The 13,785-nt window shown below is 42.5% G+C and overlaps 1 protein-coding gene and 9 non-coding genes across 10 annotated transcripts; all 10 read left to right on the top strand.

The window, feature by feature from the left end:
* The first annotated feature begins 289 nt into the window (after positions 1-289).
* Positions 290-362, top strand: Trnar-ucg. Its single transcript has one exon. It is a non-coding gene; the product is annotated as a tRNA-Arg (tRNA).
* Positions 363-800: 438 nt separating this feature from the next.
* Trnak-cuu lies at positions 801-873 on the top strand. Its single transcript has one exon. It is a non-coding gene; the product is annotated as a tRNA-Lys (tRNA).
* Positions 874-1,194: 321 nt separating this feature from the next.
* Trnat-agu lies at positions 1,195-1,266 on the top strand. The gene has a single exon. It is a non-coding gene; the product is annotated as a tRNA-Thr (tRNA).
* A 542-nt stretch (positions 1,267-1,808) lies between these two features.
* On the top strand, positions 1,809-1,881 carry Trnar-ucg. Its single transcript has one exon. It is a non-coding gene; the product is annotated as a tRNA-Arg (tRNA).
* A 438-nt stretch (positions 1,882-2,319) lies between these two features.
* On the top strand, positions 2,320-2,392 carry Trnak-cuu. The gene has a single exon. It is a non-coding gene; the product is annotated as a tRNA-Lys (tRNA).
* Positions 2,393-2,713: 321 nt separating this feature from the next.
* Positions 2,714-2,785, top strand: Trnat-agu. Its single transcript has one exon. It is a non-coding gene; the product is annotated as a tRNA-Thr (tRNA).
* A 542-nt stretch (positions 2,786-3,327) lies between these two features.
* On the top strand, positions 3,328-3,400 carry Trnar-ucg. Its single transcript has one exon. It is a non-coding gene; the product is annotated as a tRNA-Arg (tRNA).
* Positions 3,401-3,838: 438 nt separating this feature from the next.
* Positions 3,839-3,911, top strand: Trnak-cuu. Its single transcript has one exon. It is a non-coding gene; the product is annotated as a tRNA-Lys (tRNA).
* Positions 3,912-4,411: 500 nt separating this feature from the next.
* On the top strand, positions 4,412-6,785 carry LOC124738494 (male-specific lethal 3 homolog). Its single transcript, XM_047248603.1, is given in 2 exon segments — positions 4,412-5,721; positions 5,723-6,785. Coding segments are annotated over 2 exon segments (1,779 nt in total). The 5' UTR covers positions 4,412-4,458; the 3' UTR covers positions 6,239-6,785.
* Positions 6,786-7,400: 615 nt separating this feature from the next.
* Trnar-ucg lies at positions 7,401-7,473 on the top strand. The gene has a single exon. It is a non-coding gene; the product is annotated as a tRNA-Arg (tRNA).
* Positions 7,474-13,785: the final 6,312 nt, after the last annotated feature.

Raw genomic sequence — 13,785 nt, 5'->3', positions numbered from 1 at the left:
CGCCGCCGCTTTGGTAATAGAGGCAACTCGCCATTGTATGACATAGGGTGAGGCACCTTCTGCAAGCGACTGAGATGGCAGTAAGCAATTGAAGCTGATTTGCAACCTCTTGTTTGATCAGCGTCACAAGGGCTTGAATGTAACTTGCGATGGGACACAGCAAGAAGTAGCGTCGCCTTTTTAGTACTGAAATTGGAGATGGAGAATTGCGTCAAAGATGGGAAATTCATTCCGGCAAGCGTACAAATGGCGACAATGAGGTGTGTGTGGGGAAGCATATTGCGCCAGTGACCGTGTGGCCTAATGGATAAGGCGTCGGACTTCGGATCCGAAGATTGCAGGTTCGAATCCTGTCACGGTCGAGTTTTTCCAGTTCTGCAAAAGATGCATGCTGTTTTACTGAGTTGTTTGAGTACTACAAATCTAGTTGAAAGTTGCTGCTGTCCGCTTCCTGGCTGCAAACCGGCGTCTACCTGAAGCTCAAGCAAGACAAAGGGGTTGTGTAGCGAAATTTTCGGCACAGTGCCGATCAGGAGAGATTTTTGGAACTACTGCGTCTGACTCAGGACCCAAGAGCTGCGCCACAGGCGTCTGCGCACAGTCGAGCATGTGTGTTGAATAATGGTGCTGATAGCCACGTATCATTTCAAGTAGATTTGATGCCTTTCGGAAAATTTATTTCATTGAATAGGAATTGTAGCTCATTTGTGGCAGCAGGAAATAAGCTGTAGTCAAAAGGATCTTCCATAGATGGTCGCAGGTCGCATAAATACTGTATGGCACGTGACACGTTGTGTGGAGCCCGGCTAGCTCAGTCGGTAGAGCATGAGACTCTTAATCTCAGAGTCGTGGGTTCGAGCCCCACGCTGGGCGGCGCAAAATTTTGTGTCTACGCGGATGCAACCTGCGCCCCTCTCGTGAGCCTTGCGTAATGAACGTAACGGGTTACGACGATGCCTAGCTTCGTATGAATATCAGAGGAATGGTTTTTGAAGCTGAAAGTAGCTCTGAAATGAAATAAAAGTGTTGTTTTGGAATTTTAGGCGTACATCGATATCGTGTGAGATGTGTAGGAAAGCAGCAGCTGTGCTAACTAAATACAAATAATGGTCGCTAATGCGGTGCGTTTCCGGCTGAAGGGCTCCGATTGACTGGTCCATAAGATTGAAGTACCCGAAATGTGAACTAGGCGGCGCCTCCTTAGCTCAGTGGCAGAGCGCTGGTCCAGTAAACCAGAGGTCGTGAGTTCGATCCACACAGGAGGCAAAAGAATTTTGTAACAGCCCCTTCTAACGTAGATCTTTCGAAAAAAGCGGTCAAGGATATAAAAAATTATGAATGGGTTCGGTATTTAAGAAATGCTCTCGCAAATGAATAGTGCGAATGGTGCTATTAAAGTAGGCACCAGAAACTGCTGCTTTTGGCAGTCTCCGGAGAATGCCGACGTGGAATACTTAGTTCTTGTGATGTATTTTCTACCCCTGGTAGAGACCCTCGCGGTTGTCGTCGTCGTCGGCGCCGCCGCCGCTTTGGTAATAGAGGCAACTCGCCATTGTATGACATAGGGTGAGGCACCTTCTGCAAGCGACTGAGATGGCAGTAAGCAATTGAAGCTGATTTGCAACCTCTTGTTTGATCAGCGTCACAAGGGCTTGAATGTAACTTGCGATGGGACACAGCAAGAAGTAGCGTCGCCTTTTTAGTACTGAAATTGGAGATGGAGAATTGCGTCAAAGATGGGAAATTCATTCCGGCAAGCGTACAAATGGCGACAATGAGGTGTGTGTGGGGAAGCATATTGCGCCAGTGACCGTGTGGCCTAATGGATAAGGCGTCGGACTTCGGATCCGAAGATTGCAGGTTCGAATCCTGTCACGGTCGAGTTTTTCCAGTTCTGCAAAAGATGCATGCTGTTTTACTGAGTTGTTTGAGTACTACAAATCTAGTTGAAAGTTGCTGCTGTCCGCTTCCTGGCTGCAAACCGGCGTCTACCTGAAGCTCAAGCAAGACAAAGGGGTTGTGTAGCGAAATTTTCGGCACAGTGCCGATCAGGAGAGATTTTTGGAACTACTGCGTCTGACTCAGGACCCAAGAGCTGCGCCACAGGCGTCTGCGCACAGTCGAGCATGTGTGTTGAATAATGGTGCTGATAGCCACGTATCATTTCAAGTAGATTTGATGCCTTTCGGAAAATTTATTTCATTGAATAGGAATTGTAGCTCATTTGTGGCAGCAGGAAATAAGCTGTAGTCAAAAGGATCTTCCATAGATGGTCGCAGGTCGCATAAATACTGTATGGCACGTGACACGTTGTGTGGAGCCCGGCTAGCTCAGTCGGTAGAGCATGAGACTCTTAATCTCAGAGTCGTGGGTTCGAGCCCCACGCTGGGCGGCGCAAAATTTTGTGTCTACGCGGATGCAACCTGCGCCCCTCTCGTGAGCCTTGCGTAATGAACGTAACGGGTTACGACGATGCCTAGCTTCGTATGAATATCAGAGGAATGGTTTTTGAAGCTGAAAGTAGCTCTGAAATGAAATAAAAGTGTTGTTTTGGAATTTTAGGCGTACATCGATATCGTGTGAGATGTGTAGGAAAGCAGCAGCTGTGCTAACTAAATACAAATAATGGTCGCTAATGCGGTGCGTTTCCGGCTGAAGGGCTCCGATTGACTGGTCCATAAGATTGAAGTACCCGAAATGTGAACTAGGCGGCGCCTCCTTAGCTCAGTGGCAGAGCGCTGGTCCAGTAAACCAGAGGTCGTGAGTTCGATCCACACAGGAGGCAAAAGAATTTTGTAACAGCCCCTTCTAACGTAGATCTTTCGAAAAAAGCGGTTAAGGATATAAAAAATTATGAATGGGTTCGGTATTTAAGAAATGCTCTCGCAAATGAATAGTGCGAATGGTGCTATTAAAGTAGGCACCAGAAACTGCTGCTTTTGGCAGTCTCCGGAGAATGCCGACGTGGAATACTTAGTTCTTGTGATGTATTTTCTACCCCTGGTAGAGACCCTCGCGGTTGTCGTCGTCGTCGGCGCCGCCGCCGCTTTGGTAATAGAGGCAACTCGCCATTGTATGACATAGGGTGAGGCACCTTCTGCAAGCGACTGAGATGGCAGTAAGCAATTGAAGCTGATTTGCAACCTCTTGTTTGATCAGCGTCACAAGGGCTTGAATGTAACTTGCGATGGGACACAGCAAGAAGTAGCGTCGCCTTTTTAGTACTGAAATTGGAGATGGAGAATTGCGTCAAAGATGGGAAATTCATTCCGGCAAGCGTACAAATGGCGACAATGAGGTGTGTGTGGGGAAGCATATTGCGCCAGTGACCGTGTGGCCTAATGGATAAGGCGTCGGACTTCGGATCCGAAGATTGCAGGTTCGAATCCTGTCACGGTCGAGTTTTTCCAGTTCTGCAAAAGATGCATGCTGTTTTACTGAGTTGTTTGAGTACTACAAATCTAGTTGAAAGTTGCTGCTGTCCGCTTCCTGGCTGCAAACCGGCGTCTACCTGAAGCTCAAGCAAGACAAAGGGGTTGTGTAGCGAAATTTTCGGCACAGTGCCGATCAGGAGAGATTTTTGGAACTACTGCGTCTGACTCAGGACCCAAGAGCTGCGCCACAGGCGTCTGCGCACAGTCGAGCATGTGTGTTGAATAATGGTGCTGATAGCCACGTATCATTTCAAGTAGATTTGATGCCTTTCGGAAAATTTATTTCATTGAATAGGAATTGTAGCACATTTGTGGAAGCAGGAAATAAGCTGTAGTCAAAAGGATCTTCCATAGATGGTCGCAGGTCGCATAAATACTGTATGGCTCGTGACACGTTGTGTGGAGCCCGGCTAGCTCATTCGGTAGAGCATGAGACTCTTAATCTCAGGGTCGTGGGTTCGAGCCCCACGCTGGGCGGCGCAAAATTTTGTGTCTACGCGGATGCAACCTGCGCCCCTCTCGTGAGCCTTGCGTAATGAACGTAACGGGTTACGACGATGCCTAGCTTCGTATGAATATCAGAGGAATGGTTTTTGAAGCTGAAAGTAGCTCTGAAATGAAATAAAAGTGTTGTTTTGGAATTTTAGGCGTACATCGATATCGTGTGAGATGTGTAGGAAAGCAGCAGCTGTGCTAACTAAATACAAATAATGGTCGCTAATGCGGTGCGTTTCCAGCTGAAGGGCTCCGATTGACTGGTCCATAAGATTGAAGTACCCGAAATGTGAACTAGGCGGCGCCTCCTTAGCTCAGTGGCAGTAGTAATGTCATAACATGTGTTTTAGTAGAGTCAGTGCGTGGCTGTACGTATCAGGGATCTAAAACAGCTCTCTATTTGTTGCTTTAATTAAGCCGATGGTTTCATCTTGGCAAAGATGTTCAAACGCGAACATACGGTGGTCCCGAAAACAGTTTGAACGAGGTTATGGCGGGGTTTTTCACCTTGCGCTATTAATGCTAAAGAATGGTGCCTATGCGCGGCTCGAAGTTCAAATTTGAGGAGGGAGAAAAAGTGTTGTGCTATGAACCAGATCCAACAAAGGCGAGGGTGTTGTACGATTCCAAGGTGCTTGAAGTTAATGTGAACAGGGATAAAAAAGGACGTAAAGCTGTGGAATATCTTATTCATTTTCAGGGCTGGAATTCCTCTTGGGATCGCTATGTTAGTGAGGATCATATTTTGAAGCACACAGAAGAGAACTGGAAGCTTCAGAAAGAACTTGCAGAGAAAGCGCAGCTAAGGCCAACTGCATACCTGTATCGGCGAGATCACAAGGGGCCGAAAGGTAACGAGGTATCCATCAAGAGAAATAACAAATCGGAACGTAGCACTGGTCATCGCACAGCATCTGCTACAACCTCCCGGGAAGGTAGCCCTGATTCTTGCAGTACTTACGACACTTCTTTGGACAAAGATGAAAGTAATAGGAGGAAACGTGTTACTGATCACAGAAAAAAGAGAGAAAAGAGTGTGATGGAAGATGAACACTTAGGCAATGCTTATGAAGATGACGATAGTGATGACTATGGTGTAAAACATGAAAGTGATAGTGATGATAGCAGAGAAGCACACAGTGATGATGAAGTGGATGATCATAATCAGTGTGGTGATGGTGATCTCGCTTGTGATCAAGACTCAGAAGATTTTGTTGATCATAACAACTCTGATAACAGTGAGTGTACCACTGAAGATGAAGCCAGTGGAGAAGATGCAGAGGATATTAGCCAGTCAGAGGAAGGGGCTCAAGACACTGCAGAAGAAAACTTCCCATTGGAATTCACTGCTGTTATGAGAGACATACTGGATTTGGATAATGAACTTATTAAAAATACAAATAAGCTTGTGATATTGCCAGCAAAGCCAAATGTTGTGACAATTCTGGAATCTTACGTCAGAGAATATGCCATTAATCAGATCTGTGGTACTCCAGATAACTTACGCCGAAAGTACAGGCGGCGTCACAATCACCAGAATGGACCACTTGATATAGAACGAATAAACAGAAGTATTAATATATGCAAAGAAGTTGCAGATGGTGTAAGAATTTATTTTGACTTCACTCTGAGTGGCCTGTTATTGTACAATGAAGAAAAAGAGCAATATGAACAAACTCGGAATATGAATATTAAAAGGGAGACCGATCTGGGTAGGTGCCAACAGTTTGAAAAGACATTCACGGAGCCATTGTCATACAGACATAGAGGCAAAAGATTTCATAACCACAGGTAGCACATCTAAGGTGGACGACAAAGAGTCAGAGAAACCTCTTATGAGAAACCCTGACTGTAGTGCCAATAATGGCAGTTTTTTTGTTCTGGTTGTACCAAAGAAAGAACCATTGCCGGAAGAACATGATAAATTGCCCAGCACCATAAACAGCTCCTTGAAATGTAAAACTTCTGGTTCGGTGCCAAGTGTATCATCTGTAGAAGATATGTTACGCTCCAGGGGTTGTCCACCTGCAGCTCTGAAGTTTCTTTCATCGCAAGTTTTGGAGTGGCATTTAGTTCCCGAGTCAATGTATACAGAGAAACCATCACCACCTTCTCTTGTTTATGGAGCAGTGCATTTGGCAAGATTATTTGTTAAATTACCAGGCCTCCTCCATAATACAGACATGCAGGCAAGAAAACTTAAGCTTGTGTTGAGACACTTGCAGCTAATTCTAAAGTACCTTGAACAAAATAAAACCTGGTTCGGCGAAGAGTTCTATGAAAGTAGTTTGGTACAGAAAATGGAATGACACACATGAGTGTTTCACATAAAGCTGGTACTTTGTTACCCTAGTACAAAAATTATTCTGTAATTTTTAAAGGACAAAAACGTTTACATTTTTATCAAACTAACATTGTTCAGCAAACGAGACAGCATGTCTAAGGTTCTTTGTATTATACTGCTAAGAAGTTTTCATTTACTCAAAATTTTGATAAGAGCATGATACTTTTTGCCGTTACAGAGAACATTGCAACGAAGGATTTGTGTCGGAAACTTGCTAAGTTTTTCTACATGGGCATTGTTATTGGTGTTCAGTGCAGTGCTTCATATCTCAAGCCTGTGCAGTGCATGCTTTGTAAAACATAATTGTATTTATTTTATGTTTGATATTTTTTTTTCTTGTTCCTTGAGTGCAGAAAAGGAATGAAAAACACGGAATACCCTGGTGGTATGTACACTTGTGTTTTTATTCAGATTTATTTCAAAATTAGCCTCTTTTGAACCTGAGGTGGTTGTTTTTTGTATGCTTTCTATCTGTTATAAACATTAACTGAAATAAATTATGAAAACTGAAAAAAAAAAAAAAAAAAGTGGCAGAGCGCTGGTCTAGTAAACCAGAGGTCGTGAGTTCGATCCTCACAGGAGGCAAAAGAATTTTGTAACAGCCCCTTCTAACGTAGATCTTTCGAAAAAAGCGGTCAAGGATATAAAAAATTATGAATGGGTTCGGTATTTAAGAAATGCTCTCGCAAATGAATAGTGCGAATGGTGCTATTAAAGTAGGCACCAGAAACTGCTGCTTTTGGCAGTCTCCGGAGAATGCCGACGTGGAATACTTAGTTCTTGTGATGTATTTTCTACCCCTGGTAGAGACCCTCGCGGTTGTCGTCGTCGTCGGCGCCGCCGCCGCTTTGGTAATAGAGGCAACTCGCCATTGTATGACATAGGGTGAGGCACCTTCTGCAAGCGACTGAGATGGCAGTAAGCAATTGAAGCTGATTTGCAACCTCTTGTTTGATCAGCGTCACAAGGGCTTGAATGTAACTTGCGATGGGACACAGCAAGAAGTAGCGTCGCCTTTTTAGTACTGAAATTGGAGATGGAGAATTGCGTCAAAGATGGGAAATTCATTCCGGCAAGCGTACAAATGGCGACAATGAGGTGTGTGTGGGGAAGCATATTGCGCCAGTGACCGTGTGGCCTAATGGATAAGGCGTCGGACTTCGGATCCGAAGATTGCAGGTTCGAATCCTGTCACGGTCGAGTTTTTCCAGTTCTGCAAAAGATGCATGCTGTTTTACTGAGTTGTTTGAGTACTACAAATCTAGTTGAAAGTTGCTGCTGTCCGCTTCCTGGCTGCAAACCGGCGTCTACCTGAAGCTCAAGCAAGACAAAGGGGTTGTGTAGCGAAATTTTCGGCACAGTGCCGATCAGGAGAGATTTTTGGAACTACTGCGTCTGACTCAGGACCCAAGAGCTGCGCCACAGGCGTCTGCGCACAGTCGAGCGTGTGTGTTGAATAATGGTGCTGATAGCCACGTATCATTTCAAGTAGATTTGATGCCTTTCGGAAAATTTATTTCATTGAATAGGAATTGTAGCTCATTTGTGGCAGCAGGAAATAAGCTGTAGTCAAAAGGATCTTCCATAGATGGTCGCAGGTCGCATAAATACTGTATGGCTCGTGACGCGTTGTGTGGAGCCCGGCTAGCTCAGTCACTTCAGTGTTTACATCGCTGTACTTGTGCTTCGCCGAGTGCCGTCCGTCCGTTAATCTCCGTGTTCGTTCCTGTTCCTTGTGATCTGATCGCTGTTTCTGGTCTTGCTGCTGCTACTTGGAATTTCGGTTGTTTAACCGAAATTGCTTCGCTGGATTAACCATGGCTACAAACCTCAGGAAGAATACTCTGGTATTTGCTTTTGACAAAGAATCCCGTCCTGTTCAGCCGACATCCCTGGAAATAGATGACTGGATTACACAGGTAATTGGTCTAAATTCTGAAACCGTTCATACCTGGCAACTGGATCAGGAAAAATACTGTGTTTTTGTCAAGTTAATCAGTGCTTCGACTGTTGATAAAGTGTTACGAAAGTGGGGCTATGAAGTAGATTTTGTGCATAGAAATGGTTATAAAAGTAAGGTTTCCATCTATAGAGCGGACATTCATTACAAAACCGTTCGTGTCTTGAATCTCCCCATTGAAATTGAAAATGATAAGATTAAGGAAGCTCTTTTAAACTACGGAGACGTTAAATCAATTGCAAATGAAAGATGGTCGCCTCTCTTTAAACTGCAGTGTTTTAACGGGGTCCGCTGTGTAGAGATGGACGTTAAGACGAATATTCCGTCTCACATAACTGTTTGTGGGTATAAGGCACAAATTGTTTATACAGGTCAGGAAGCTACATGTCATATATGTAACGAAACCGGCCACTTCAGACAGGAATGTCCGCGGCGAACTGTTGTGCTTAAAAGTAATTTGATACAGCGTCAGAAGCTTACCTTAAATGATCTGTTACCAAAGAATAGCCCGGAACAACTGGTTGAGGATGTTAACGCAGCGGGACAAGCTGATGTCTCTCTTCACGATAACAGTCAATTTCCCCCGTTAACAACAAAAGGAAACCCCGTTGCCACTACTCGTGAAACTGAAATGCAACCGAAAAAACGACCTCTGGAGATAACTGATAGTTGTTCAGAGGACGAGCTGTCTTGTCCCACTCCCTCACTTCGCAAGCAAAAACAGTGTGATGAGAAGGCAGAGGAACCTGAAGGCAAAATGCGAATGGAAACTAATGAACAGAAAGATAATACACATACGGTACCAGAAAATGAAAGGGGTGTAAGCAGCATTAATTTGCAAGAAACAACAGGTGCAGTAGCCGATTGCAAAGATCGGAATCTATCTGTTAATAAACAAATTCAGGGAGAGGATACAAAACTGCAGTCTCCATTTGTTTTCCTCGATCAGAAAGTGAGTGAAATTAATAAAGAACGAGGAAGTGGTGGCCAAACTGAAATCACGGTCAACACCTCAGGGCAGGCGCCGGCAGCCGAAATTGCTAAAGCGTCTGCTGCTGCTCCAGATAAGCCGCGAAGTAAAATACCGACGCAACCAAATGAGAATGTAGCTCGTAACCAAGGGAAGGGAAAATCCAGTAGGGGCGACCCAAGCCCAAAGAATGTTCAGTCCGAAACGGTCGTACACGAATCACTGGAGGAAAAATCAGAAAGTTTACCAGGAAATCAGTCTGCTTGCGGTACAAGAGAAAACATCAGAAGTAGAAAAAAACGGGACAGTAACTAATAAACTGATTGAAGTGTTATTCCATGTTCAGCCTTCCGAGAAAACTGTTACAGCTTAACTGAACCCTGAACCACAGTAAACTAAATTAGTTCAACAAAACAACTACATAGTGACAGCACAATGACGCAATCTTATTCTGTCACCACTATAAACATAAATAAAATCACGACCGGTTTGAAATTATCGGCCCTTAAGGAATTTTTGTACGAATCCGCGACTGATATTGCCCTGTTACAAGAAGTACTAATTTCGGATTTGGTAATTCCCGGTTTTGTCAGTTACATAAATGTGTCTCCCGAAACAAGTGTTGGAACAGCTATTTTGGTAAGGGAAGGGATTACAGTAAGCGAAGTGGAACGACTGGAATCCGGAAGGGGAATAGGACTAAATATCTATGATGTGACTATCATCAACTTGTACGCCCCTTCAGGAAGTTCTCATCGAGCTGACAGGGCACGTTTCTTCAAAGACGACTTGATATACTTGTTAAGGAAATCACCAAGACAGTTATTACTTGGAGGTGATTTTAATTGTGTTTTAAATCGAAAAGATCAGTTACCTAATTTTAATTTCTCAAGTGAACTAAAACAATTAGTTACTGGTTTAGAATTAAAGGATATATGGGAAATCAAATACCCCTCCATTGTTGAGTTCACTTATGTCACGGCAACATCACGTAGCAGGATTGATAGACTATATATTTCTAAAAATCTTGTAACTTCCGTGACAAAAGTAGAAACCATTCCTACGTACTTTTCAGACCATTCAAGTGTCTTAGCTTGCATTAATCTAACAAGACAGCCGGTTCGCCGATTCAAGAATCAGTGGAATTTGAACACTTCCTTGTTAGTTAATCATGATTTAGAAGATCTGATTAAAGAAACATGGGCAATATGCCTGCGAGCCCGTAGTAGATATGCCACTGCTATTGACTGGTGGGTTAAAATGGCAAAGCCAAAGTTGAGGAAAGTTCTTATTCAATACAGTGCCCAGAGCGCAAGGGAAATGAAATGCACTATAGAGTATTACTATTCCGTTTTGAGAGATCTATATGATCAAGTCTCAGCAGGTTCCTCACTTCGGATAGCAGACATCAAAAAAGTCAAAGCCAAGTTACTTAATATCAAGAGAAGTCAAATGGAAGGGTTGAAAATAAAATCGAAGGCAAATTCGGTGTCAGCGGATGAAATTACTTCCCTATATCATTTAGTGAAGCATACGAAAAACGGGAGAAGGACTTTTATTGAAGAAATTCGAACAAAACACGGCACGATTCTCAGAACCCAGCAGGATATCATGGACGAGATTTATCGCTATTATTGCGAGCTATATTCTGTACATCAAAGTAGTGATGCTTCCTTGGAAGAATTCCTTGACATCCTAGTCCCACAGCTGACAGAAGATGACAACGAAAATTTTCTCGAGGTTGTCAGTGAAGAAGACGTGTATGAGACTCTGTGCGCCTCGCCACCAAAAAAATCCCCAGGACCGGATGGTCTGCCAGCAGAATTTTACATCCGTTACTGGCCAATAGTGGGTGCGAAAATCACGGACATTGTAAATGAGGTTATTCAGGGTAAAATGATTCCGGCTGAGTTTAAGGAGAGTAAAATTGTTCTGGAGCCAAAAAATAATGGAAACAAAGATTTAAATAATTTTCGTCCAATTTCACTGCTGAATTCTGATTATAAATTAATAGCTAGAATAATAAACAAGAGAATTTCATGCCTTACAGATAAAATTATTAGTCAACATCAGAACTGTGCGCAAGGCAGAACCATTTTTCAAAATCTAGCGGAATTCAGGGATATCATTGCAATAACTTCTGTAACAAACATAAAGTGTGCTTTATTGTTTTTAGATTTTTATAAGGCGTTCGATGTAGTAAACCATGAATATCTTCTACAGACATTGAAGAAAATAGGTTTCAACGATAGGGTTATACAGTTGATTAAGAACATAGCAACTGGAATAAATGCTAAAATAGCGGTGAATTGTCAACAATGCAGGCCGATGCAAATACAACGAGGTGTTCCTCAAGGAAGTCCTCTGTCCATGTCGCTCTTCGCAATTTCGCTGGAACCTTTCCTCCGACATGTCCATGCTACATTAAAAGGCTTAACATTATCAGGAAACAAAACAGTTATAAGAGCCTATGCTGACGATATAGGGGTCATTATAAGGAATAATGACGAGGTAACCACGCTAGCAACAGTGATTGATTCGTACTGTAGAGCATCTGGAGCCAATGCAAACGGAAAAAAAAGTAAGATGTTAAATCTCAGAGGTTTTGATAATATCAACGTCGAGTGGGCAAACTTAGTCCGACAACATAAAACACTTGGGATCACCCTGACAGCATGCCCTATGAAAATGACGGCTTTAAATTGGAAAGTTGCAGCAGATAAAGTGCAAGGAGCCATTGTAGAGAATTTAACTCGATATATGAACCAAGTTCAAAGAACACAGTATATCAACTCATGCATCCTTGCTAAGGCTTATTATACTGCCCAGCTGTTTCCAATACCGAGAATGATAGCGAGGAGAATAATGTCCAAAATCACAAAATTTTTGTGGAGAGGTGAAGTGTTCAGAGTACCTGCTAAAGTAGCCACTTTAGATCCTAAAAATGGTGGACTAGGATTAACTGATATAACGGATAAAGCCTCTGCTCTTTTTATCAAAAGGCAAGTTAATTTAATAAGAGACTCACGAGAAAGCATAACCAGCCAACTTTTCGACATCATTAAACCTCCAAGCCTGCTTCCCCCGATTGACGTGCAGAATATCAACAGTCGCTTACAGCACGTGAGGATTTTCTATGTTGAGTTTAGTTATGTCAGTGTCGAACTCCGGCAGTCCCGACACTTAACATCGAGAGCCATAATGCGGGAACGAAAGAAAAGCGAAGGAAGAAACAAATTAGAACGACAGTTTCCAAACATTGAGTGGACTGAGATTTGGAAAAACATTAGTTCTAATGTGCTCACGTCTAATATAAAAACGTCATGGTACAAGACAGTTAACAACATAGTTAGCACCAATGAAAGACTGCACGCAATCGGACTCTGTGAAACAAATTTATGTCAACAATGTCATCTAGTTGACACAGTAATTCATCGATATACTTGCAGTGGTCACATGAATAGTTGGAAGTGGATCCGGGAGCAAATAGCTCTGATTACAAGAACATCCCCTGAGTATATATCGCTGTCATTGATACACAGGCCTGAAGCACGCTATTTCCCAGAAGCAAAAAATAACGCTGTGTACTGGTTGCTGGGAAATTTTGTTAACTACGTCCTTAACAAATTAGGATCCGATAGCATCATAGAGTTCAAGGTACACATGCTGTGTGAGTTCCACAAAATTAGAAGCTATTCGAATCACAAGAAAAAGTTCGGTAATATGCTAAAAATTGTATTTGAAAGAATGGGCATTGGTTAATATAAAAAAGAAGACTGTGTTGACAGTGATGTATTGTAGTTACCTTAAGGATACTATTTAAGATTTTACAGTATATTTATGATGTGTGCTTTCTCTACTTCAGAGAGTAGTTTTTTGAAATTTATAATCTAATGTACAGAACTTATGTGACATTGAGATTGTGTGTCTAATAGTGCCAAACACAAATCATGAAAGGTGCACTATTGGCTTATACTAGAAATTTGGAAATAGACAGTTTTTATAGAAATCTCCTTATCGATTGGTTAAAACCATAAGATACTATCCGATAAATGTAATATTCAATGGCTGGCACATTGCCCTGTTCATTTTTGCAGTGAAAGACTGATTATATAGATCTGATCACTTCAAATACTTAGATTCAATTAATGTCCAGAAAGTGTAGTTGGAAGGCTAGTCAACTTTATTATATATCTCCTTTCCGCCATTCTCAAGTATTTATGTTCAATTTAATTCTTTCTGGTGATTTAGTCAGTAACACAATCTTCTGTTGTCTTTCCTTAATGTCAGCGCAATTGAAATGATCAAACCGCTTTGTTTAAATAACTTCATGTCTGTATAACTTAGTAGGTATTTGCAATGTGTAACATTGTTTTTTTAATAAAGGTTTTATAAAAAAAAAAAAAAAAAAAAAAAAAAAGTCGGTAGAGCATGAGACTCTTAATCTCAGGGTCGTGGGTTCGAGCCCCACGCTGGGCGGCGCAAAATTTTGTGTCTACGCGGATGCAACCTGCGCCCCTCTCGTGAGCATTGCGTAATGAACGTAACGGGTTACGACGATGCCTAGCTTCGTATGAATATC

This window comes from Schistocerca piceifrons, unplaced genomic scaffold (assembly GCF_021461385.2).
Source record: "Schistocerca piceifrons isolate TAMUIC-IGC-003096 unplaced genomic scaffold, iqSchPice1.1 HiC_scaffold_1771, whole genome shotgun sequence".
NCBI classification, from domain to species: domain Eukaryota; kingdom Metazoa; phylum Arthropoda; class Insecta; order Orthoptera; family Acrididae; genus Schistocerca; species Schistocerca piceifrons.
This window is presented reverse-complemented; position numbering and strand designations above follow the sequence as displayed.